A 27,780-nucleotide genomic window follows, 5' to 3' on the forward strand; every position below is an offset into this window, starting at 1 on the left:
AAAAAAAAAAAAAAATGAAGAGACAAAAAGAAATTACCTTTTCTCGATCTCGGGTGGGCTGATGCAAAGTCTGGAGCCAGACATTGCCAAGGGCCAGCATAGAATAAGTATCACTCTGTGTAGATGGTTGTTTTAATATCCTCTCAAATTTCTTCTGTCCTGGACCCCATTCTTGTTTTGCTAAATGAAGATTACCAATCAAAGACCAAGCATCTGGATGGTCCTAAAACACACATGTGTAAAGAATCAAAATCTGTAATTTGAATTCAGAGACATCAATCACCTTTCCATGACAGCTGATTACTGAAGAGGTTTACAAGCTACATTTACAAAATTGAGAATGGAGATGGACTAATGAATTGTAAAATCAATCTAGTGTGTAATTATCAGCATGAGAAATGCAACAGAATGGAATATAGGTAGGTCATCAGTGTACTGCACGTGGCAACATCATAAAAAGATTTGCAAAACTCACATTTTAGTTTTTGTATGCACACGTGTGTACTAGGCTATGATGTAAAGGCTATTTCTGTGGGCTACAATTACAAAAAAAGTTTAGGTGACTTCTACTCTCTAGTATCTTTAGCAAGTAAAAATAAAACAGGGAGATGTCAAGACATTAGAAATATGATAGACATTAAAATGAAAAACTGATTTACTAGGGAGAAAAAGGTGAGAAAATTGTTTTTCAAACCTAGGAGTTAATACTACCAACCTGATTAATTTGAAGAGCTTCCTTAAACCAATCTGAAGCCTCATAAAAATTTCCTTTATCTCTGGCCATGGCTCCTAGGCGCAGATAGCCTGAAAATATACATTTAAAAGTTTTTACATTTAAAATATTAGCTATTTTAGAGCCTCTGCCTTTAGCTTAGGTCATGATCCCAGGGTCTGGGATCGAGCCCCAAATTGGGCTCTCTGCTCAGCAGGGAGCCTGCTTTCCCCTCTCTCTCTGCCTGTCTCTTTGCCTACTTGTGATCTCCCTCTCTCTGTCAAATAAATAAAATCTTAAAAAAAATATTAACTATAAAAGATCATTATTTTAAAGTCACACTTTTGAAATGATTATATTTCGTTAATACATTCATAGAATGAACAGAAATCCTACAGATGAAAAAATATTGAGCACCAATAAAACTAATTAATAATCTAACAAGTTAAGGAGCAACTCTGTGACCATCAAGTCTCACTGTTTGAAATCTCAGATTTATCTCTCCCACTCTATTCCTAATGCTAGCACTCTACTCCAAGTCCTAATCTACACCAAAGTTATTTAAAAAGCTTGGAGCACTTTTTTTTCCAGTTAGTCTCTGATGCATGGCACTGTCACTTTTTCTTAAAAAGCTGTTTGTCATGGGCGCCTGGGTGGCTCAGTGGGTTAAGCCACTGCCTTTGGCTCAGGTCATGATCTCAGGGTCCTGGGATCAAGTCCCGCACTGGGCTCTCTCCTCGGCAGGGAGCCTGCTTCCTCCTCCTCTCTCTCTCTGCTTGCCTCTCTGCCTACTTGTGATCTCTCTCTGTCAAATAAATAAATAAAATCTTTAAAAAAAATAAAAAAATAAAAAAATAAAAAGCTGCTTGTCTTATGGCAAAACAGCAAAAGCATGGACTACTAGGGATTACTAGTTAGAAAATCTGAGCTTTAACCGCGGGCTACCACTTAAAGAACTCTAAGAAAGTGTCACACAAATGTAAGTTGTTACTTTCTCCAGAAAATGTCAATGTCCTCAGGCCAACTAGCAATGGTTTACTATTGCCTATCAAACCAATTCAAGTTCAGCCTGGCATTCAATTAAAATCTTACTTGTTTTAAATCACTTTTGCATTCATAATAGCATGATCAGGGCCAAGTTAATAGCTCCTGATTTAACCAGTCAAAATATCATAGCTTTAAGTTCTTTTAAGGGAAGTACAGTATTATAAATTATTTTTAATTTAAAACTTTCCAAATATTACAATGTCTAGTGTGTAAAAACTCAAGGTAGGATATTTTAATAGTAATTATTTCGAAGTAAAATAGTGCTCATTCTTACTAGTACAAACACTGCAAAAATGTTAATATGAAATCAGAGCAGGAGTATCATAAAGGTACATCCATCACCAAGTAAGTCAAGGAGTTGTTCAAAGTGTAATAAAGGTAGTTGACCCACTAAGGATGGTCTATCCTATGAAATATATGGTTCAACTGGTTTTTAGTTATTTCTTTTAGTTTCTAGCGTAAATTTAAGTGAAGCTTCATTGTTCTGTTTTATTTTTTTAAGGCCATAAATTTGCCTTGAAGGAAAAGGGGATGTTATAACCTTCACATTTTTTTACTATTGGTTCTGAGAAAGATTTTTTTTCAGGCTGAATTTTTGCTGCTGGTGTGGGAATTTTAATTTATAAAAACAGTTTACAGTTCTTCGGTGCGTGGGTGGCTCAACTGGTTAAGCATCTGCCTTCAGCTCAGGTCATGATCCCAGGGTCCTATGATTAAGCAAGCCCTAAGGAGGGAGCCTGTTTCTCCTTCTTCCCCTGTCTGCCACTCCCCCTGCTTGCGCGCTCTGTCAAATGAATAAATTTAACCTTAAAAAAAAAAAGAAGCAGAAGTTTACAATTCTTACAGTCAACATAATTAGGATGTTCCCGTAAGATGTTTTTATATAGTTTTTCTGCTTCATGGAATTCACACATTGCCTCATACAGCCTGGCTAAATTGTATGATGTTGTAACAGAAATGGCATTATAATAATGTTCATCATGCTCAGCTTCTGCCTTTGCGCGATCCAATGAGGCCAAAAAATATTTCTATAAGAAAAGAAAATTACATGTTAAAAGACAGTTGATGCATCTGAAAAGTGTGCATTCAACTTGACAGTGTGTAAGAAGGGAGTTATTTCCAGTTTCCTACCTTTGCCTCCCCTAGATTTCCAAGTCTAAAATGGAGGGCACCCACATTATTCAGAATCTCTGGCGGCACATCAGCCTGCACTTTCTCCTGAAGGATCCGTGTAGCTGTTCCATAGGCTGAAAGGGCACCCTGTATTATCATGGTGGAGACAATAAGGTATAAGTGAAAATGAAAGGGAGAAACACTACACCATGCTTTCAAAAACACATTTGTAGGAGACGAAAAACACTGCTAAAATACCTGTATGTCAGTCTGTTCTAAGATTTGTGCCAATTCAATCCAAGCTTCAACGTCATCAGGATACTGTTCTGTGACCTTCTTCAAATGGCCCTGGGATAAAAGAGGTCATAAGCTGAAGTAGGATTAATTCAGCAACTATAGGCTGTCAAAGTAAAAAGTGGTAGCTACTCTACCTTGTTTAATACGTTAACTGTTCGTTATTTCAACTGGAACAAGCTCGGCTAACAAAACTGCTTCCATCATATTTCTACTAGCAATAACAAGAATGAAGCATGACAGTCTAATGATAATTATGAGAAAATAGCTACAATTTTTTAAAAGTACCTTGGCAATATCTCGTTTTTCTTGATCTTCTGAGGCAGCATATAGCGAGCCAAGAATTTTCATAGTTTCATAATTATTAGGATAAGCTTTCAAAACTTTCTCAAAGCACTGAGATGCATTTTCTTTGTCACCTCGATAAATGTACATTTGTCCCAACCCAAAAAATGGCAGCACAAAAGAGGATGAAGCAAACTGTGTGGCTTGATAGTAGTACTGGAAAGCTTGGTCATAATCTTCCTAAAAAATGAAAATTAAACAAGACCAACAGTATGTACAGAAGTTTATCTTCTTTTCCATGTAGAAAGGTTTTTAAAAGACTTGAAACACTATGAAATAACAGAATTAGATATTTAGAGAAGGTTTAAAATGATCTTACCTGAACATGGAATGATCTAGCCAGCTGATAACAACTTTCTGCTTGCATAGCCTCCACTTCTGTATTATGGAATGCATGGAGAGCCAAGTGTTGGACTTTGCTATAATCCTGAACAATGAGATCCAGAAATCAACTGAGTCAATTCAAACAACTCGAACAATCTCAAACATAAGACTTCCTCAAGTTTCATTTTTAAAATGTGTTCACTGAATTACCAATAACAGTGCCGTATCTAGAATTACAAATCAGTTTTCTCATTCTCCTTGCAGATAAATTCACTTACCTAGAAGTTAACATCTATCCATCACATCTATTACTTTATTTAATCCCGCAACAATCCTTTGAGGTATCAGCCCTATTTCTGTGATGAGAAAACCTGAGAGAGGTTAAGTCTCTTATTACTAGTAAAGGAAGCAGTTACAATTCATTGAGAACTATTATACACTAGGCACTGAGGTAGGTATGATACTTAAAATTCTTCTAGCCTCAGTCAAAAACCCTGCAAAGAGTATCATTATTACCATTTTACTGATGGGGAAATAGAGGCTTAAAGAAATAAAGTGTGTTGCCTAAGGTGGAAAAGCTAGAATATGGATTTTTTTCTGACTCCAAGGAAATGTTCTAACACATAAGGGTAGCAAGCTTAAGTGACTGGATTTGAATTCAGCTGTCTTCGAATGCATGGGTCATGACTTTCCCATTAGACCTGACTTAATTTTAATTATAGAGCTAATCTCCTAACAGTATCGAAGTCAGAGTTCATACATCAGGGGGCAGGAAACATCTTTCTTGTTTTAATAGGGATACATTTTATCCCTATGAGAAAATAACTAGTAATCTGGTCTGGAAAGCCTTTGTTAGGTCAATAGTTAGTTTCAGCTTTTTTTAAAAAATATTTTTAAAATAATTTTTAAATATTAGGAATAATAATGTGATTGCTGTTTTTAACAGTAACTGTTTTCCATTAGATAAGTATTTAATATGCACATGATATTTAATCCTAACTGCTACTCCTCAAATCCTGTAAAATAGGTTTTATTACTGTTTTACAAGTAAGGAAATTAAAATTTAGGGGAATTATTTGCCCAAAGCCATAAAACAATAAAATGATGATACCTGAATTTCAACCAAGTGATTCAAACTCTATTCCCGGAATTACGTTGCAAAGCCTTTTAGCTAAATTTATATATTGTTCCCTGGGATGAAGGTAATGGTCAAATGTTGGATTTGGAATATAATTTTTCTATTTTTATTATTCTTTGACTCATGATATATCTCTTAGGGAATAAAATGATTCCATTTCGAAATTTAACATAAAATGTATTAGAGATTACATTCCATTTTAAAATCCTTATTCACATCTCTTTGGCTCCCCCTCATGCCCCAATTTTTGTCCCCAGTTGCCTCTGCATTCTAGCTGCTTCTCTTTCTGGTCAAAAAACCAAGCTCAATTCTCGGTTCTTTCTGGAATTCTGTGTTACTTGTTCCAGAAGTTACCATAGTTCCCATCTCTAATCCCACTTCACTACTTACTGAAGTGTCTGGATATTAGTAATACCTTTTCTTCCCAGCTAAATGTTTCTTCTACAGGGGAGACGATGTAGTGCGGTGGTCAGTTAATTAAAATACTACATCTCAACTATACTACCTGCTAACTGAGTGAATTTTGGCAAGTGATGTTACTTAACTTTGCTGAATCTCAATTTTCTTATCCATAGAAAGGGAAATAGAAATAGGCTGCCCACCTCCTTAGGGCTGCCCTAATGACAGATGAAGAAAACATATGTAAGCATGCTCTAAACCTTTAGGACATATATTCAGTGCAAGATGATAACAGGTATTCAGTAACAGTCTAACAGATTGGCTTGATTTATATACTTCATGTACACAATCTAAAAGGTTTTGAACGTGTTAAAAAGTAAGGCTTTGTGTGCCTGGGTAGCCCAGTTGGTTAAGCATCTGCCCTTGGCTCAGGTCATGATCCTGGAGTCCCAAGATGGAGTCCCACATCAGGTTTCCCGCTCAGCGGGAAGTCTGTTTCTTCCTCTGACCCTCCCCCCTCTTATGCTTTCTCTCTCTCAAATAAATGAATAAAATCTTAAAAAAAAAAAAAAAAAGCAAGACTTTATCTTCAGCAGTGGAAGGGAGACTAGCATCAAAAATTAAAAACTAGGGGCGCCTGGGTGGCTCAGTCATTAAGTGTCTGCCTTCAGCTCAGGTCATGAGGATATTAACTACCTCTGACTATTATCTGACTCTTACAAATTCATGGAATGCATTTGTTTCAAGTTTTCTTTATTTGAGTAATCTCTACATCTTACGTGGGGCTCAAACTCACAACCCTGAGATCAAGAGTTCACATGCTCTTCTGAAGGATCCAGCCAGGTGCCCCGACGGGATTCACTTTTAATAATATTTGGTATTTCATAAGTATTGGCTGCCTTTAATAGCAGTTAATTATCTATTAATAGCAATAATAATAGTGATATGCTAACATTAGTAAGGACTGATATAGTTCTGTAACTTTTACCTAAATTGCTATTAAATTCAAGTTCCTGGTACAATTTAGCACCTGGTTTCCATATGGCAAGTAAAACTTTCATACTTACTGTATAAAAACTTTGCCAAGGCAATCTTGGATTTAGTATTCAAGAAATCTAAAATACCACTGCTTCTACAGAATTAGTGGCAACTTTAAAAATTACATCTTGATCAATATGCAAAAATAAACAAAAACTTCAATGACTTCTCGGCTGCCTACATAAGTAGGTCCAAACTCCTTATAACACACAAGTACCTCACTATCTGGACCCAATGCATTGTCTAGCATGAGCCCACCACATGCCGTGCTTTTACTATGCACTATTTCCACGTCTGTGCTTTTGCCCTTTCAACTACCCAAAGACCTCCTCCTAAAAACCTAGTTCAAGAGCTTTTCCTTCTTGGTGAAAACCCTTCTTAACCACTTGATCACTTCCTCTTTCATTTCTCTACCACAGCAAGATAAAGACCTTTATTTCTATATTTACATTTGTTTACATGTCTGTGTTTTCTACAAAACTGAACTGAGTACAGAAACCACACTTTACTGATCTCCACATCTCTAGTGCAGTGCTGGGTACAGAGTATAAAGGGTCAATAAATATTAAATGAGTGAATGAATAAACATTCCCACCCCCAATTAACTAATACAAATTTTAATTTGAAAAAAACTCTACATTTTCAATGTATTTCCAAGTTAAAAAAATAAAGTATCAACGGCAGAACAGAAAAACAAATCAGGATTTAAAAGCAAACAACTTGGGGCGCCTGGGTGGCTCAGTGGGTTAAAGCCTCTGCCTTCAGCTCAGGTCATGATCTCAGGGTCCTGGGATCGAGCCCCAAATTGGGCTCTCTGCTCAGCAGGGAGGCTGCTTTCCCCTCTCTCTCTGCCTGCCTCTCTGCCTACTTGTGATCTCTCTCTGTCAAATAAATAAATAAAATCTTAAAAAAAAAAAAAAGCAAACAACTTTAATGAATTGACTTCTCTTACCTTTTTGAAGAAAAAGTGATTTGCCAAGTGGTTCAATACCATGGGATTGCTAGGATCAATAGTATAGGCTCTGGAAAGAAGCTGGACACCATTTTTGATGGAATCAGCCTAAAAGAAAAACAACAACAACAGGGTCATTACTTAATTAGCATTTTTCCGAAGTTTTCTTTATAATCTGAAGAAATAAGGTTATATAAATCCAAGTTCAGACACCAAAGTATGGCTCTTGTTTCAGTTAACCTTCACCAGGGATTAAAAAAAAATGCAAATAGTGAATTAAACTGTTAGAACTTCCCTCACAAATAGCCACATTTGCTACTTTTATAGATCCTGGCTGTCTTCTTGATGCGGCAGATGTCTGTGGATTACCAAACAGCCAGTTTACCACCTCACTCTGTTAACAGAGTCCCGACCAGACTTTGCAGCCTGTGATCTTTTAATTTCAGGAGGGAAATTCCTCTTCTCAAGCTTCAGGGTATGAATGATGATTGATCTAAACCAGTCAAGATAATCTATCCCCTTCTCTTGGGATCAGTCTAAGGCAGTGGTTCTAAATTGGGGGTGATGTCATTTTTCATCATCACAACAGGGAAGACGTTAGCTGGCAGAGGTCAGGGATGTTGCTAAACATCCTACCAATGGGTAGGATAATTTCCCACAGCAAAAAATTACCCAGTTTCATAAGTCAACAGAGCTAAGGCTGAGAAACTCTGATATCCCTGTCTAGACAATTATACACAAGAAAAAGCGTGATGGGGATAGAACTGCTCTAAGAGATATCTGTTTATCCTTTCCCTTTCCTCCTTCTACATAAGGTTGATGAAATAATGAGAGCTTGGAGATGTCCTCTATCCCATAACTATGAGGTGACAGACACAAGGAGGAAAATCCACATATTAGGAAGGACAGAAAGATGTAAAATTCTGGGTTTGAGGATACTGAGGTGCCAAATCCAAAACCTTAGCTGACTGGTTTAGTAGATAATAAAAACCCTCATGCTTAAGTCACTGCAGTTGGCTTTTTGTTACTTGCAATGGAAAGCATTCCAAACTGATGTACATCGTACAGCTCCTTATCTGAAATTCTGAAATCTCAAACTTCTCAAAAAACATGTTGTTTGGTAATCTTAGAACAAGCTTACATAGGGGCAAAACTTTACCTGAATTGTGAGGTTATCCTACTAGTGTGAACAGTCACTCATTATTACAGAGAAATGTAAGTTTGCATTTGGGGTGGTGTCCTAATACCTGGGTGTTAATATATTATGCAGTGCAGGCATCATATTGCATTTTTTAAAAGACTTTATTTATTTATTTGATAAACAGAGATCACAAGTAGGCAGAGAGGCAAGCAGAGTGGGGGGGGGGGGGAAGCAGGCTCCTCGCCGAGCAGAGAGCCTGATGCGGGGCTCGATCCCAGGACCATGAGACCATGACCTGAGTTGAAGGTAGAGGCTTTAACCCAGAGCCACCCAGGCACCCCTCACATTACATTTCTATTCTCTGCAGTCTTGACCTCTAAAACACTCTGGTCTCAAGAGTTTAGCTAAGGAATAGTGAGCCTGACAGATCAGTCATGAAAGCCTTTTTTTCATTCACATACCTCTTTATTGTTGAGTTCTAGTACAGCCAGTCCAACCAATGCTCCCACACATTTGGAATTGAGTTCAAGGGCTCTGCTGAATGCCAGACGAGCTTTCTCCAGTTTGTTAAGTTTCACAAAGCAATGGCCCATTCCTAAACGAACTTCCGCTAAAAAAATAGTCCATCTGTCAAACTAGGGCAATTTTAAGGTTTAATTAAACAAAATGCTTTAACATTCTCTATGAGTTGCAAAATCTCAAAATTAACCTCAGTATTACTACACTATAAAATCTTTTGGTGTACCACAAATTTGGTTTCAGTGATTAGTATACCATACTGTCCATCCCCTTTCTCGCCATAAACAGAATACCTATGATACTGGTACTTTTCTTGCACTCCTGCTATACTGTACCTTCAGTATCTAATTTTCAAAGAGCAATTAAAAAAAATTATTTCTTTTTTTATTTGACAGACAGAGATCACAAGTAGGCAGAGAGGCAGGCAGAGAGAAAGAGAGGGAAGCAGGCTCCCCACTGAGCAGAAAGCCTGATGCGGGGCTTGATCCCAGGACCCTAGAATCATGACATACACTGAAGGCAGAGGCTTTAACCCACTGAGCCACCCAGGTGCCCCTCAAAGAGCAATTTTTAAGGGCAGCAAAAAGTTTCACGAAGGCCTTTAAAACTGTTACTGACTACATGTACAAACTGTCTTTCCCTTCAGAGCTATGCTTATTATACATGCTATCCAACTTCAAGGCCATGCCAAAACTCCACCATGTTCCCATGAAGGGCCAACCTCCCCATTGGACACTGGATTTTACCCTTCTCATCTATTTAAGGACACTGCTCCAGCAACTCTCATCTATTTTTCCTGCATTATCAAATTTTCTCTATGTATACATCATTCTCATCCACACACATTCTCCCATCTAAAAAAAAAATCCTCTCCATTCCATTTTCCTCTCCAGTTTTTTTTTTAATTTTTTTTTTCCTCTCCAGTTGTCAACCCACTGCTATTCCTCCTTTGATAGCAAAACCCCTCGAAAGATCTAACTATAGTTGCTGCCTAACTTTCTTCTTCCATTTTCTCTTAAGTGTATCCACCACGCATCTCACCCCACCATTCCAATAAAACTGCTTTTATCAAGGTCACTAATGATTACTATGCTGCTGAATTCAATGATCAGTTCTGGGTTCCTACTTTACTTGACCTAACAATAGAATGTGACAGTGTCTGACCTTGTCCTAGAAACATTTTTATATTTTGCTTCAAGGACACTGCCTTCACTCTTTTTTCCTCTTACTTCTCAGGCTCCTTTGTTGGTTCTTCTTCATTTCCCTAACCTCTACAATGTCACAGTGCCCTAGAAGACCATCCCTGAACCTCTTTTCTATCTCTACTTACTCACCTGGTGACCTCATCATCTCATGGCTTTATATACCATCCATATGTTGATGACCTCCAAATTAATTACTTCAGCTCAGACCTCTTTCCTGAACAACAGCTCTCCTGACCTCTCCACTTGTAGGTCTAAAAGGTATTTTAAAATTTTCATGTCTAAAACTAATTCATCTTGGAACTATATTTTCCAAATGTACTAAAATGTAACTCTACTCTTACAAGAAGTTACTTTTGATTTCTCCTTTGTCTCATACATCACATCTACTCCATCAGTTCTTCCTTCAAAATATACATAGATTCCGATCACTTGTACCTCTACTTTTACCATCCTAATGCAAGCCACAATCATCTCTGACCTACATGACTGCAACAGGCTTCTACCCGGTCTCCCAATTTCTATACTTGCACCCCGCCCCACTCTAGTCTCAACCCAGAGGCCCAAATGATCCTTTTAAATATGTCAGATCATTACTTACTCCTTTGCCCAAAGCCCTCAAGTAGCTTCCTGTGTCTATCAGAGTAAACACCCAAGTCTTTTTAATAATCTATGACACCTGACATGATTGGTCCCTGTTCTTTGACCCAGTTCTTACTACTTTTCCTCCTCATCTTCTTTCTCCATTCCAGATACACTAGCTTCCTCATTATTCTTCAAACTTGCTAGATCCACTCTGTCCTCAGGACCTTTGTACTTCCTATTCCCTCTCTCTGGGAATAATCTTCTCCCATATATTTACATGTCTATTATTTTAACGTCTATACTTAATTGTTACTATTTTCCTGGTCAACATTTCTTTTTTCTTCTTTTTTTGGAGGGGAGGAGGAGCAGAAGAGGAGAGAGAGAATCTTTGTCTTTTTTTTTTTTTTTAAAGATTTTATTTATTTACTTGACAAGCGGAGATCACAAGTAGGCAGGGAAGCAGGCAGAGAGGTAGAGGAGGAAGCAAGCTCCCCGGTGAGCAGAGAGCCAGATGTGGGGCTTGATCCCAGGACTCTGGGATCATGACCTGAGCCGGGCAGAGGCTTTAACCCACTGAGCCACCCAGGCGGCCCGAGAATCTTTTTTTAAATATTTTATTTATTTGGGGCGCCTGCGTGGTTCAGTGGGTTAAGCCTCTACCTTCGGCTCAGGTCATGATCATGGGGTCCTGGGATCGAGCCCCGCGTCGGGCTCTCTGCTCAGCAGGGAGCCTGTTTCCTCCTCTCTCTCTGCCTGCCTCTCTGCCTACTTGTGATTTCTGTCAAATAAATAAATAAAATTTTAAAAAAATATATTTTATTTATTTATTTGAGAGAGGGACAGAGCATGAGCAGGGGGAGGGGCAGGGGAAAGAGAGGTGAAGCAGGCTCCCCACTGAGTACAGAGCCCAATGCAGGGCCTGATGTCAGGACCCTGAGCTGAAATCAAGAGTCAGATGCTTAACTGACTGAGCCACCCAGGCTCCCCAAGACAGTCTTAAGCAGGTTCTTTGCCCAGCACAGAGCCCAACGCAGGACTTGACCTCACAACCCTGAGATCATGACCCAAGCCAAAATCAAGAGTCAAATGCTTAACAACTGAGCCACCCACGTGCTCCCTGGTCAACCTTTCTAAGTAATCTCCCAATTCTTTTCATATGCTTTACGTTATTTTTGCTGATATCTTACACAGTATATATTTTACTTATTTTCTCTTCCCCACTGCAAAATGAATTCCATAAGGGAAGGGATATTTTCTTTTTTAAGATTTATTTATTCATTCCAGAGAGAGAGAGCAAGCAGGGGAAGGGAGAGAGGAAGAGAGAATGAATCTCCATCAGACTCCCTGCTGAGCATGGAGCCCGACATGGGGCTCAATCCCATGACCCCAAGATCATGACCTAAGTCAAAACCAAGAGTCTGACGCTCAATCCACTGAGCCACCCAGGCACCCCAAGGCAGAGATTTTTGTCTCTTGGGTTTACTGATGCATTCCTTCAGTCTCGAACAATGTCTGGCACATAGCTGATTCTCAATAAGATTTGCTAAATGACTGAGATTTTCGATAGAAAAATAGTATAAAGCAAAAAGATTATAATATGATCTAAAAGGGATGCCGGGTGCCTCAGTTCGTTAAGCTTCTGAATCTTGGTTTTAGCTCAGGTCACAATCTCATGGGTCATGAGACTGAGCCCTGCATCAGGCTCTATGCTCAGCAGCGAGTCTGCTTAAAGATTTTCTCCTTCTGTCTCCCACCCCCACTCATGCATGTTTGCTCACTCTCTCTCCCTTTCTAAATAAATCTTAAAAAAAATAAGATCTGCTATTCAGCTTTTGGATCAAACATAATATATATTTTTTAATTTCAATTCTGTCATTTCAACAACGCTATAGCATCTTTTCACAGTAACTTCATAGTAAACTGCCAAATCCTCAATATTTTCAGTTGGATCATATGCAGCTTAGACTTCAGAGAAAGTTTTTCTCCTACCTGGACATCCTGGGTTGGTACGCAATGCTTTCTTATAGTAAGCAAGAGCTCCTCTGTAATCCTTCTTGTTGAATGAAATGCAAGCTTTACCTATTGTAATTTTTAAAAATAAACATTCACTGACTAAGAATACAAGTCTCATATGTTCTACATGAACTCACCTAAATCAAACACATCTCTGAATAAGAAATACTTGAAAACAGTGAAAATAATTTCATATTTAAACTTGTTTTCTATAAAGATACATTAATTTCACCTATAAATAAATGGTCCTGTTAAATGGCATAAAACAATTAAAATAGCTTATAGTTGTCCAAATAGACATTGCTTATTGACTCATTAGAAGTGGATAACAAATTATTAACTGGTGTGTGTGTGTGTGTATTTTAATATTTTCAAGTGACTTTAATGGTAAAGGGAATTCTTTTTTTTAATTTAAATTCAATTAACTAACATATAATGTATTATTTGTTTCAGGGGTACAGGTCTATGATTGTAACTTCAAAAGAAACAATGATCTATTGCAAATAGTTTCACTTTTATAAAGTAAAGCGCTTCTACATTGCTGTCCAGCCCAGTCAATGAAATATACTACAGGCATATGATGGAAGATAGTTTCCTAAGATGGTTGCCAAAAATGACTTACCAAGAAGGGCTGGAATATTATTTGGAGACTGGTTAAGTACAAAATGAAACTGCGCATCAGCCTGATCCATTTTGTCACCTTCAAGTAGGCAGAAGCAGGCTCTTCCCAACAAATGATTCTGAAAAAGTGATATATCATCTCAGACTTGACTTTACCAAGGAACAACCACAATTTAACATAAATGTGTAACACTAAAATGAAAACCATAGAGGAAGGAGGTGAAGTATCACACAAATACCTCTATTAGCTATAATGTGTTATAACTATAATGGGTAAACTACCAATGGGTGATTCTTAATTACAAAGCAAGAACTTATCCAGAAATCCAAGTCTTCTGTGCCAGGAACAATGACAGAAAGAAAAGCTCATTCTTCCACAATAGTGACAATATGGAAAGAGCCCAGATGTCCACTGACAGATGAATGGATAAAGATGTGGTGTACACACACACACACACACACACACACACACACTCACACTGGAATATTACTCAGCCACCAAAAAGAATGAAACTTGCCATCAGCAACAACATGGATGGAACTGAAGGGTATCATGCTAAGCGAAATGAGGAAGACAAACACCATATGATTTTACTCATATGTGGAATTTAAGAAACAAAACAGATAAACATAGGGGAAGGGAAGGAAAATTAAAGTAAGGTGAAAACAGAAAGCGAGGTAAATCATAGAGACTCTTAAAGGTGGGTGGGGGGAATGGGGTAATTGGGTGATGGGCATTAATGGCATTATATCACTTGAAGTAATGAGCACTGGGTGTTATACGCAACTGATGAAACACTAAATTCTACCTCTGAAACTAATAATAGAGTATACATTAATTAAATTGAATTTAAATGAAAAAATTTTTAAAAATATGCTTGAAGTTCACCTGGAGATGATGGAATTACAGACTCAACCTGTGAATAAGTTTTATTCATTTATTTTAAGATTAAGATTATTTATTCTTTTGAGATAGAGAGTAAAAGCACAGAGGGAGAGTAGGAGGGAGAAGCAGACTCCCCATCGAGCAGAAAGACCGAAATGGGTCTCAATCCCAAGACCCTGAGATCAAGATCCAAGTCAAAGGCAGATAGATGCCTAAGAGACTGAGTCACCCAGGTGCCCCACAGATAAGTTTTATATATGCTAACTTTGCCTACATTATATCAATAGTACAACAACCAAAGAAATTCCAATTTTAACAGATAATTCTTCTTTTGATATTTTTATAATCAACCATGTTATTTTAAGAAAAGTTCTTTCCAAAAAAAAAAAAAATCTCTTGCCTATCACACATACATTTTACTCTCATGTGGTATTTTTCACCCTTTCATAAATTCAGAGAATGTGACTTATTTACCTGATCATACATAATAATTTTGTCAGCCATGGTATACAACAGGGTTGCCTGTGTAATAAGATCTTTCTTATTGTCCTTATTCTTTTCCTTCCGAGCCTGTTGAACATAATAGGCCGCCAATGTATCCAAGCAAGTCATCTGGTCTTTTTCATGGTCTCTATAGTCCAAATTGCCATCTATACGTGCTGCTTCCAACAACTTTACAAACTCTTCTGTTTTTCCTTGCTTGTAATATTCCAGCTAAAAGGTGAAGAATCAAATTAGAATTATTAAAACATATGTCCATACACAAAGTTGCACACAAACATCTACAGCAGCAGCTCCATTTGTAATAGCCAAAAACTAGAAACAACTCAATTGTTGATCAACAGGTGAATGGACAAACAAGCTGTGGTATATCTGTACAATGGCTGTTGCTCAGGAGAAAAAAGAACCACTGATACATGCCACAAAGTGGGTAAGTCTCAAGATTTATGCTGAGTGAGAGAAGCCAGACCAAAAAGAATATATACTATAACGATTCCATTTGTATAAAAACTCCAGAACATGCAATCTTTAGGGAAAAAAAGCAAGAGTTGGCTGAGCACTATGGGATGTGGGAAAAAGTTTGGACAAAGGTTTTGGGGGTGATGGATTTATTCATTATTTTGATTGTAGTGATGATTTCACCAGTGTGAAATAGCTAAAACTTCTCAAATGGTACATGTCATATGTGTGCAGCTTACAGTAGGTGAATTATTATAAAAGTTGAATTAAGTTGTTAAAAAAGTGACAATCACCATAAATGTTTCCAAATTACTACTTACCTAGCAATAGGTGATTTCAAACTAAATCAGAGCCCAAGAGAAAAAGCAATAATGAGGACGATATAGAATTCTAAACAGAAAACTTAGGTTCTGGTTCTAGATCTATGAAAATTATCCATGACTTTGGGCCTGCTGAATAACTTCCCTCGCATCTGTCATTTATTAATATTAAAAGAAAGATCCATCTTTTTTACCCACCTACTGTGGGCCATACATTATGGCAGGAGCTTTATATACTTATTTCTAATCTGTACAATCACCCTTAAAATGAATGCTAACATCTCCTCATTTTATTTTTTTATTTTTGTTTTTATTTTTTAAAAATATTTTATTTATTTACTTGACAGAGAGAGAGGTCACAAGCAGGAAGAGAGGCAAGCAGAGAGAGAGGGAGAAACAGGCTCCCCACTGAGCAGAGAGCCCGATGTGGGGCTCGATCCCAGGACCCTGAGATCACGACCCGAGCCGAAGGCAGAGGCTTAAACCGCTGAGCCACCCAGGTGCCCCACATCTCCTCATTTTAGATGAGAAAACGGGCTCAGAAGGTAACCATTTGTCTAAGGCCACAGCTAGTTAGCAGCCAAGTGGGAATTTGAAGAAAGGCCTCTCTAGTCCAAAGCCTAGACTTTTTTCTCTGTTATACTCTGGAGCCCACAATGTTTCATCAATTTTACCACAGGTGCCACAATAACCCTTCAATCCTCCATTTTTTCCTGTAAGTGCTGTTAAAGGAGACATTTGTACTAAAGAAAATCTAAATTCCCCTCTAGCTTTAGAAACTGTGTGACAACATTAACAGCTTGCTCTCCATAGACCAGGAAAACGTAACACTTCAGAAAGGCACTACTGTCACTAAAAATATTTCTCTGTAAAACCTTATCTAAGAAATTATTTACAGTTAGGCTTGAGCACTGGATATAAGCCCAATTGCAGATCAACTTCTCCTTTCAAGATAAAAAGAGGAGCCTCCTATGTATTTTTAAAATGAAAGTGACCTGGGGCACACCTGCATAAAAAATGATTTTAGTATATGCTATGTAATTTATTATGATGTTCCCATAAAAAAGAAAACATTAGGTAGGTGGTGCTGGGGAGAGTAAAGGGTGTCAGAATTTTAGGCTGAGGTGATTCCCCTGAGACTTTCCAGTCGGGTTTATGTTATGGAAGGGACCAAACAGGACAAAAAACAAGCCTGAGATAAAATTCATCCAAAAGGGCTTTTGTGAGTTAGCCTGGAATATAATCACCTTCTAGACTGTTTCATTGGAAATGTTTTATTGTTATGGAAAACAATGTTAAATAATAGTGTTTACATGATGGCTCCTTGTCTTTTCTCAGATTATCCACAAATCACAAGCCAGTCTTCACTGAGTAATTAATAAATAACCAAATACACAGTATAGACTACTATTTAACTTAAATGAATTTTGCCTTTACCAACATATACTAATACCAGTGGAATAGTACATCATTTAGGAAACTGGCCTTCTTGTTCTATAAATGGTAATACATTTAACTTCCATACATACGGTACAATTTATTTATCCTGCTCCCAAGCTGGCTACTACTAATCTGAAGACAGAAGCCAAATATTTTTCCCAGTCAATGCATAAAAAGTATTTGTCACATTAACACTGACCGCCAAAGCAATCCATATGTGCAGTTGTGTGTGTTCCTGTTTCAGAATACTGATAACTTCATCTCCCTCTGGTAACTGATCGAAGTCGAGTTCAATGACCTAAAACAGAAAATGCAAGTTTTGACTCTTATTTCTTCCTTAAATTCACATTTCTTCTTTGCTGCTTTTCAGAATATACATCAATATGGATATACATAGGGTTTGTTTTCACTTGCAACGGGGCTGAGCAAGTGTATGTTAAGATATGCTTAAGGCACACATGTCAAATAGGTCATATGAGAATATTAAGGTAAAAGCATAGAGAAGCAAACAAATACTGCTAGCTGTCTTCAAATCACCAGAAAGATAAAATGTTACAAAAGCTTTGTTAAAAAAAAAAAAAAAAAGCTTTGTAAAAAAAGACAAAACAAAACCCTGCCTAGCATATAATCCAGGTGAAGTGCAGATAAACACCCCAGAGACTGATGCCACAGGCCTGACAACTTGAGAAGCACCATTCTAGAGGCAATGTGAAGTTCAATGCCACTGTACACATTCATCCAGGGAGACAACATTTGTGTGTCACAGGCACTCCTGAATGTGAGCACAAAAAGTAACAGTAGGCAAATGTTCTGGAATTCGATAGTGGTGATGGTTACACAACTTTACAACAATACTATTAAAAATCACTGGATTTTATGCTAGGTCAATGATATCTCAATGCTAAATCTCAAGTGAACAAAAATAAGAGTACGCGATTATACTGGATCTAGCCGACATCAATGCTGAGGGCTTAACTGAGACAAGTCACAGCCTACCCATGATGAGGTGTGGGGAAGGGAGAAGGTGAGTTCTATCAGCACACCCTGGCGGCTGTATCTCCGGGTCCCCTATTTTGCCAGTGCAGCTGTGTGTGGGGGACACAGAGCATCACGACAGACTCGAGTTTCAAAGGGATAAAGGATGACATCCTATGCATTCTCAGGGAAAGATAGTTTGAGCAGCAGAGACCACGGTGACATCAGCGCCCACCTCTTTTATCAGTGAGGTGCCTTACAATTTATCCGCACTCTCGCACCCCTGCGCCGACAATTAGGAAGAGAGCAGAGTACTGCCACATACGAACAGGTAGGAAAGGAACTTTCAAGAACTCCTCGAGATGGCCCCGAGGCTGCGGGGACATGATGCGGTCAGCCTGAAAAGGTGCAGGGGCAGGGGGTGACTGGGGCTTCGGTCGGGGATTTCGACCTGGGCTCCCGGGGGAAAAGGTGCTCTCGCTTCAGAGGCGAAGTCGAAAGAAGGGGAAAGGAGGGGATCATCCAAGTTCATGGCCCCCACCCTCCCCCATACTCGACACTTACCTCGTCAGTGTCCCGGAGGGGAATCTCGATGGAACCCCGAGACATGATGAGATCAGAAGGCGAGCAGGCGTCTCGCCCCTCAGCTCCACAACAGATACTCCTGGCTTCTGGCTCTTCCAGAGGCTAGCGGCGGCCCGAGCTCAGGTCGTGACTGCCGCCCCGCGGCGCCGCCGGAGCTTGGGCTTCTCCTTCCCGTCAGCCGCTTAAACAACGAACAGCAGACGGCGTCCGGCCACTTCCGCCAGCCCCGCCCCCTGCCCCGGAAGCATTCCCCGTGGGAGGGCCTGTCAGACTACCGGCTCTTTCGGCGGCTCTGGCGTTTCCTTGAGTGTGGAAAGACGATTTCGGTGTTTTCTTTAGCGTGGGTCTGCGACTTCTGAATCAGACCCGCACTGGCGCAGCCTGAATCAAAGCACCGAAAGCCTCGCCTCCCGGCCCCGCGATGGGAGAGACGACGAATGAGGCGCGGGTTCCGGGCCTGGCCACTGACTGACGTGGGACCTCCGGCCAATTCTGGCAGTTGTGTCGGCGCCGGACTCCGCCTCCGCGCCCTGGACTTGGCGGATCTTTTTTTCTCCTCAAGATTGCTGTGAATAATTCAGTCATTCATCCCTCAGCCCAGTCAAGGGCTCCTCGTTTAACAGATGTGAAGTGCACGTCCTACCTGTGCTACCTTTGTGGTCAGTTTAAATATAAATTACGATGAATTCTGTAACCTTGTGAGTTACTCTGTGTGTGTGTTGAGTGTGTGTGTGTGTGTCTGTGTGTATTTTCGGTCCTTTGTGATCAGTTTAAATATAAATTACTATGAATTCTGTAACCTTGTGAGTTCCTCTGTGTGTGTGTGTGTGTTTGTGTGTGTGTGTGTGTATTTTCGGTTCTTAGAAGGATATGAATCGGCTAGACTTGTGATTTTAATAAAATGGTTGAACAATTTGATTAAACCTGTAATGAGTGTTTTGATTAAATTATAGAATTTGATTAAATATGTTTTAATTACTGTTTTCATTGTAGAATATGATTAATCAATGTTTTGATTCAATCAGATGATCTGATTAAATAGATTTTTAAACTTTTGTCAGTTTTACGTCCCAAGTTGTCTCTCAAATGTATCTTTTCTTCACCTCACTACCTTCATTCTAGCCCAAACCAGTATCATCACTTTTCTGCCCGGTTTACTGCAGTAGCCTCCCATTTTACCCCATACCCCAGCCACTCGCCCTAAGTTCCAATCCAGCTTGAGCATGTTACACACTTACTTTTAAAAATGCCAATTTGAGGAGCGCCTGGGTGGCTCAGTGGGTTAAGCCACTGCCTTCGGCTCAGGTCATGATCTCAGGGTCCTGGGATCGAGTCCCGCATCGGGCTCTCTGCTCAGCAGGGAGCCTTCTTCCCCGCCCCCCTCTCTCTCTGCCTGCCTCTCCATCTACTTGTGATCTCTCTCTGTCAAATAAATAAATAAAATCTTTAAAAAAAAAATGCCAATTTGATGGGGCGCCTGGGTGGCTCAGCGGGTTAAAGCCGCTGCCTTCGGCTCAGGTCATGATCCCAGATTCCTGGGATCGAGCCCCACCATTGGGCTCTCTGTTTGATGGGGAGCCTGCTTCTCTTCCTCTCTCTCTCTGCCTGCTTCTGCCTACTTGTGATCTCTGTCTGTCAAATAAATAAATAAAATCTTTTTTAAAAAATGCCAATTTGATGTTTGTATTTCCTCCCAACTCCCTCAAAAACTTTAACTGGAAACTTTGTAAGCCTTTACGTAGAAATTTTGTTAAATCCATGCTTTTGATTAGTTGAGTATTTGGAACTGTACTGTCCAACATAATGCTAACCCTATAATTAGCCATGTAATTTAAATTTAAAGTTTTCTATTAGCCACATAAAAAAGCAAAAACAAATAGATGAAGTTAATTTTAGTAACATTTTATTTAATGCAATCTATCCAAAATATAATTTTGACAATCAATATATAATCAATATATAATCAATATATAATCAATATAATAACAATTTACATTTTTATACAAGTCTTGGAGATTCAGTATGTACTTTACACATATTATTTGTTCTTATTTTTAAATTTTATTTTTTAAATTCAGTTAAGTAACATATAATGTATTATTGGTTTCAGAGGTATAGATCAGTGATTCATCAGTCTTCTATAATACCCAGTGCTCATTACATCACATGCCCTCCTTAATGTCTATTACCCAGTTACTCCATCCCCCCATCTTCCTCCCCTCCAGCAACCCTCAGTTTGTTTCCTATGATTAAGAGTCTCTTATGGTTTATCTCCCTCTCTGGTTTTGTCTTGTTTTAGTTTTTCCTCTCTTTCCCTATGATCCTCTGTTTTGTTTCTTAAATTCCACATATCAGTGAGATTGTATGATAATTGTCTTTCTCTGATTGACTTATTTTGCTTATCATAAAACTGTCTAGTACCATCTATTTGCTTAATTTCAATTGAAAATACTGGAACTGTATTAGATTTCATAAAATTTGCAATTGAAAAGATAGATTCACATAGTTGAGTTTTTCCAAATGCACTTAAAAATTTCCTGTCACTGGGGCGCCTGGGTGGCTCAGTGGGTTAAGGCACTGCCTTTGGCTCAGGTCATGATCTCAGGGTCCTGGGATCGCCCCGCATCGGGCTCTCTGCTCAGCAGGAAGCCTGCTTCCTCCTCTCTCTGCCTGCCTCTCTGCCTACTTGTGATCTCTCTCTGTGTGTCAAATAAATAAATAAAATCTTTAAAAAAAAATTTCCTGTCACTGAAGAAATTATCAGCTTTAAATTTTAATTAAAAATAAATAAAATTAAAAATTTAATTCCTCAGTTGCATTAGTCATATTTAAGTGCTCATTAACCACACGTGTTTAGTGGATACTGTTTTGGACAGCACAGCAAAGTATTTCCAGGAAATACTGTTTGCTATATATTAAGGTTTATTTAGTGAGCTTTAAACAAAAATACATGTAGTGGTGAGTGTTCTCCATGCTCAAAACCTCCCTGGCCTTAAAGACACTAAGAATACATTTGAATTAGTCTTTGAGTTACTGACAACCAAAGGCATCCTAACCGATGATAAAGACACTATGATTGGTTGAATAATAGTACTGATTCAGATTGGGATTTGGGGAAAGTGACATTTAAGTTGCAACTGAGAAAATGAGTAAAATGTGGCTAGGTAAAGAATATAGGAGAGTGTGTACCCGAGAGAGGAAGTACTGTACTTGGGAAGAGCTTGTGAACCTGAATGAAGGCCAAGTGCCTGGAACATAGAAATGAGGGGTAGAGTAGCGTAAGTTGAGGATGAAGACATAAGAATTAGCCAGATCATGCCCAGATTTATCTTTGTAAAGCAAAATCGGCACCTTGCCCTGCTTCCAATATGAGTAAGTGTAAATATCACATACCACAGTTAGGAAAAACAAAACACTTTGTGCTCTGAGGCAAGCCAAAAAAGAACAGTGTCATACTATCCATAGTCTCCAAAGTGAATGAAACCTTTAGCCATTCTCACATGTTTCTGGTTCCTTAACAAAAACAATTTAATCGCTGGCTTTTGTAATGCTGACTTTTGTCTCATATAAGTCTGATGACACACAATAATTTGGGAGAGTATAGCAATCATATGAGAAAGTTATTTTTTCCATCATGAACCATATAAACTTGGGGTGTGTGTGTGTTTTCTGAATCAGTCCTTCTAAAGTTGAACTCACTTGTAAACTTTTGCAAGTGTTTTTCTAAGAAAACTTTTTTTCCCTAAAGTCTCTGAGAATTCTTTTGACATAGGATACATTAAAGAGTCTGGATTTTATTTTAGGTGCAAAGTAATGGAGAAGTTTGAAACGATGTTTGTATGTTTCAATCAGCATGAGAGAGAGAATTGGTTCTGTGGCTTTAAAGGATTGTTCTGGCTACATTGTAAAGAATGGATTAGAGAGTGTTTGAGAGGATGTGGGCAGGCCACTTAGGAAACAGCTAGTCCTGGTGGCTGTCCAGGTGACACATGGTAAATATCTAGGAGTAAGGTATTGGAGGTGAGAGAGACATATATCTCCATTTCTCTCCACCTCTGGTACAATCAATCAAGCAATAAATAAATCTTAATCACTAGGTCTCGATAATGCATTGGCTATCTGGGCCATTGAAAAAGTAGTGGTAGGAAGGATTTTCAGAGTTCTGTCATGAATTACTGGGAGAATGAAGTGTCATTTTCCAAGATAGGAATGATTATAGAAGAACACATTAAGGCAAGGCTAGATCAGGTTGAGTATCAGAGTTATGTCTGAGACAGATCTCAGACAGGCAGTTGGATATACAGATCTGAAGTCGAAAGACAGCTTCTGAGTCAAGAAAGTCTGAAAGCTGCTGACATATAAATGAAGTTTTAAACTATGGAATTGTATGAGATAACCTAGAGAGAGTATATAGAGCAATAGCACAAGGCCATGGACCAAGCTCTGAGGCATTCTAGCATATAGCGGACAGGTAGGGGAAGAGGGTCTACAAAGAATCAGAGGATTGGACAGGGAAAAACCACCAGACAACAGTCAGGATGGAAACTGCAACTCAACGCTGTTACCTATAGGCAGCTTTTTATTTTTCCCCAACTGTAGCAGATCTGGATGAAATTAGGCATTTTTAAGCTATAACATCCAGTTTTGGAGTGCTACAAATATTTTATTTCAGCTGGCATGATTATGCAATATCTGTTCACAAAATGCCATTCTCCACATTGGGCTTGAGTGCGTGAGTTCCAGGTAAAACAATTAGTGTATTTGCTCAGTATGGGCTTTGTTGAGTACATAAGAAAGACAGCTAAGATTCTTTAGTTTTCTGTTATTGATACTATGGTTGTAGTGTTGGTAAATACACATATTTAGACAATCGAAAGAGTGAGCTATTTTTTAAAGATTTATTAATTTTAGAGAGAGAGAGTGCATGAGAGAGAATGCATGAGACAGGCAGAGGGAGAGGGAGAGGGGAAACAGACTCCCCGCTGAGCCTGGAGCCCCAGAAAGATCTCACAACCCTTGAGTTCTTGACCTGAGCCAAAACGAAGTCTGACACTCAACCAACTGAGCTACCCAGACACCCCCAAAAAGTGAATTATTTTATATGTTGATACAATATGCTAACTATTAAAAAGGGATAATGAATATTTGATCTTAACAAACAACGTTTAAGGCCTTAAATTAGATATTTTTAAAATAGCAGAACACAAAGGGAAGTGTTTTAAGTAGTTTTGTCTACATTAGTAAGAAAGAATAGAAAGCTGTGTTAATTCGCTAGGGCTACCATAGCAAAGTACCACAGACTACGTGACTCAAGCAACAGGAATTTATTTTCCTATAATTCTGGAGGCTGGAAGTCCAAGATCAAGGTGTTGACAGAGTCGGTTTCTTCTGAGGCCTCTCTCCCTGGCTTGTATGTGGCCCTCATCTACCTGTGCCTTCCCTTTGTTTGTGTCTGTGTCCTAATTTCTTCTTCTTATAAGGGAACTAGTCGTATTGGATTAGGACCCACCCTAATGACCTCATTTTAACTCAACAATCTCAGGACGTCTGGGTGGCTCAGTTGGTTAAGCCACTGCCTTCAGCTCACATCATGATCCCAGGGTCCTGGGATTGAGTCCCGCATTGGGCTTCTTGCTTGTCAGGGAGACTGCTTTTCTCTCAGGCTCTGCCTGCTTGTACACTTGCACTCTCTCTCTCTCTAACAAATAAATAAATAAGATCTTTAACTCAACTATCTCTTTTAAAAGCCTATCTCCAAATATGGTCACATCTGGGTAGTGGAGGCTACAAGTACAGCATAGGAATTTTGGGAGGACACAATTCAGCACTTAACAGATCAACAGAACAAGTCTTTGCAGGTGAATTTTTAAATTGTGCTTTTCGCCCTCTCTGACAAATAAATAAATAAAATCTTTTTAAAAAATGGGACATTTGGGTGGCTCAGTTGGTTAAGCGTCTGCCTTCGGCTCAGGTCATGATCCCAGGGTCCCAGGATGGAGTCCCACATCAGGCTCCTTGCTCATTGGGGAGCCTGCTTCTCCCTCTGCCTGTTGCTCTCCCTGCTTGTGTTCTCTCTCTGACAAATAAATAAATAAATAAAATATTTTTTAAGAAAAGAATCAATTGTGCTCTTCCCTGTAAAGTATTAAAGTAAGGCTTCTTTCTGAAACATTAGGATATATGATCCATAATAAACCATTTTAGGGTTAAATTTGTCATTATATTTGTCTGGGCAGTTGTTTTACAATTTATGCCACAGTTTCTTCCGGGTTTTCAACAAACATTCATCTCTAAAACATGAACTTATTTTTAGGAATTTGAAACTACGCTCAAGCTCATAAGCTCAAGCTCACAAAATGCTCCTTTAGGTAAGGACTGAGAATGAAAAGGTAAACAGGACTAATTTGATTGTCAGTGAAAAACTATGATGGGAATCTTAGTTCTGGCAAATTAGAATAATAAGACAATCCTCTGGCTATAAAACACCTAGATGAACTGGATTAATAACCAAAAAGAATAACCTAATAAACATCCATATAAATGCATAGCTAAGAGATCTAATAGTATTAGAAATTTAAGCCTGTACAAAGACTACCTAGATAGTGGTGAGTATAAGAAGGATGTTGTTTTCCATTACTTCAAGCTCTTGAGTTTTGATGTTTACACAGAGACAGAATTAGAGGCTTTGGGCTCATGCTGCAAGTCTTAAAAACTACACCCTCAGTAAAAGGGGCGATGGGTAGGGTAGAACTAAAGAAAAAAAATGTTACAAAGACAGATGACGGTCTGGCCTCTGGATTTACAAGTTCGGAGGGTGGTGGTAGTGGTGTTAGAGGTGGCCAGGAGAGGGTTGGGAGAGATCCCCTTGAGATTTTGCAACCATGGGTCTGTATCTCAGGTAGGTTTGATGTCTGACATTATCTAGTTGGTCTGGGAATTCCCAAGGCAAGAAATTAGCATAGGAAATATCCCTAAGTGTATGGTATTTCTGGGATGCCCAGGCAACTTAATCTTCTTGATTGATACTTATTTCTCCTAGTAGGAATTAAATATTAGTAACTAACAAGTATTGAAAGATTATTGTGTCAGCACTCTACATGCCAAAACTCATTAATCTTCAGAACATCCCTATGACATGGGTATGGTAATCTGTCAATGCTGTGGGGCAAAGAGGAATGGTCATATCTGTCTTCTAGGATTGGTGTGGAAGTAAGATGAGGAGTAATAGGATAAGTCAATGCTTATGTGACTCTACTTTGGAAACTGTGACCATATGCTTTATCCCTTGGGCTTTTCTCAATTCACTTAGGAAACAGACTCTCAAACTCTTCTCTTCCTCTCTTTCTTATTGTCCCCAAAGATAAGAAACACAAGATCCCTTCTTGTTTTAAGGATTTTATTATTGATTCTTGTTAAAGGAAGGAAAGAATTTGAGGTGGCCTTCAATGATGAGTGAAATTTGAATAGGGTGAATGTGGGATAAGTGTTTCCAGCGGAATTGATAGTGAGCAAAATCTTAACAGCAGGAATAATACTCTTTAAAGGCCAGTAACAGGTAAACACGTCAAAGCATTAAAATTTGATAATTCCTAAAAACCAAAAGCAAAAAAAAAAAAAACAAAAGAAAACAAAAAATCCTTGATAATTCCTTGATATCCATCAGTGTCCTGTCTCCTCCTAGAAGCTTCCTTGTTGGCATCCTTCAAGATCCTCTGTCCTTTCCATGTTTCTTATTGCCTCCAAAAGTAGCTTGGTATGGAGCTATATTCAGTTTGGAAGAACAGTATACATCACAGTATATTTAAAATACAATTTTGGAATGTAGTCTTTTCTTGCCTCTGACTTTGCCCTGCCTGAGGGCCAGAATACTTCTGGAATGCTCCCTTCTCCTAGTGTAAAGAAGCTAGAAAGTGCTTAGTATATCAGTGTATTTGGAATTGCTTTGTCAAAGTCACAGTCAGAAATACAGCAGAAGATATTGCTTCCCAAAGAAAACGTACTCATGGAATTTGTATGCTATTGCTTTGTGTAGACAAAGCTTTCTGCTTAAGTGTTTAAATAAATATTTTGAAGATATTTTCAGAACCTTGAAAAGTGAAGATTGCTCTTCACATTCATTCCTAAAAATTGTGGGAAGCATTACAAATTCAAGAAAAGATGATTTTGACAGAATTAACTGAGGTTTTGTCTATTAAAAGATTTTTGTTTATAAAATGAGTTTAACACTGTTTAAAAATACTTTTACCTGACTCTTTGTCTGTCTTTATATATGTTATAAACACATCAATGTGCTCTCGGACTTGTTAGGGCAAAGACAAATTAATGTGCGCTCCAGTGAGAATTCTTTTTACTTAACCCTGTGGTGACTTTATGCGGAAACAAGTACGTTATAAGAATTTAGGAAATTCTTTCCCAACAATCCTACCCGCTTACTCACCTCAACCAGTGTAGAAAATCAGCTTGACTGTGTAGTTTCTGATTGGTCAAGTAGTGGCTTACACGGTATCACCAACCTTAGCCAAATTATCAGGGCTTTTGGCTGATTATGTGATAAGGGCAGGTCAGACTCTTGCCCATGAGGTCTGTTTATAAAGGCAATGGTTAAAAAAAAAAAAAAAAGCCGTGGGGCGCCTGGGTGGCTCAGTGGGTTAAGCCACTGCCTTCGGCTCAGGTCATGATCTCAGGGTCCTGGGATCGAGTCCCGCATCGGGCTCTCTGCTCAGCAGGGAGCCTGCTTCCCTCTTTCTCTCTCTGCCTGCCTCTCTGTGTAGTTGTGATTTCTCTCTGTCAAAATAAATAAATAAAATCTTTAAAAAAAAAGCCATATGACATTGTTTACTTAGCATTTACAGTGTGTCAGGAACTCTTCCAAGAGCGTTATGTTACTATATTATATATATATAATATACACTTAACTATATATTATATTAGTTATGTTAACTAATTAAATCCTCACAAAAGTCCTATGAGGTAGGTACGATTATTATCCCATTTTATGGATGGGGAAACTGGGGCACAGGCGAATACCCTGCCCAGGGCCACACAGTTATCAAGAGGTGGACTCAGGATTTTAGCCTACGGAGTGTGGCTCCAGAATCCAAGCTCAATCACTACACTTTCCTGCTTTCCGCTCAGTCAATGGGGCTTTACTGAGCACCTATTATGCACAGA

General features: G+C 38.7%; 1 protein-coding gene across 1 annotated transcript in view; it reads right to left on the reverse strand.

Annotated features, from left to right (window-relative positions):
* The window catches only part of CTR9 (CTR9 homolog, Paf1/RNA polymerase II complex component), a 29,699-nt gene extending 10,888 nt beyond the window's left edge, over nt 1–18,811 (reverse strand). The window contains exons 1-14 of the mRNA XM_046016704.1: nt 18,589–18,811; nt 17,249–17,347; nt 14,804–15,043; nt 13,445–13,562; nt 12,799–12,888; nt 8,965–9,113; nt 7,363–7,470; nt 3,831–3,938; nt 3,455–3,691; nt 3,131–3,220; nt 2,891–3,019; nt 2,604–2,787; nt 716–804; nt 38–223 (exon numbers count right to left, since the gene is read on the reverse strand). Of these exons, the coding sequence (XP_045872660.1) occupies nt 38–223; nt 716–804; nt 2,604–2,787; nt 2,891–3,019; nt 3,131–3,220; nt 3,455–3,691; nt 3,831–3,938; nt 7,363–7,470; nt 8,965–9,113; nt 12,799–12,888; nt 13,445–13,562; nt 14,804–15,043; nt 17,249–17,347; nt 18,589–18,633 (1,872 nt within the window). The 5' untranslated portion in view covers nt 18,634–18,811. The remainder of the gene's footprint in view (nt 1–37; nt 224–715; nt 805–2,603; nt 2,788–2,890; nt 3,020–3,130; nt 3,221–3,454; nt 3,692–3,830; nt 3,939–7,362; nt 7,471–8,964; nt 9,114–12,798; nt 12,889–13,444; nt 13,563–14,803; nt 15,044–17,248; nt 17,348–18,588) is intronic.
* Between the last annotated feature and the right edge of the window lie 8,969 nt (nt 18,812–27,780).

This window comes from Meles meles, chromosome 8, assembly GCF_922984935.1.
Source record: "Meles meles chromosome 8, mMelMel3.1 paternal haplotype, whole genome shotgun sequence".
Lineage (NCBI taxonomy): Eukaryota > Metazoa > Chordata > Mammalia > Carnivora > Mustelidae > Meles > Meles meles.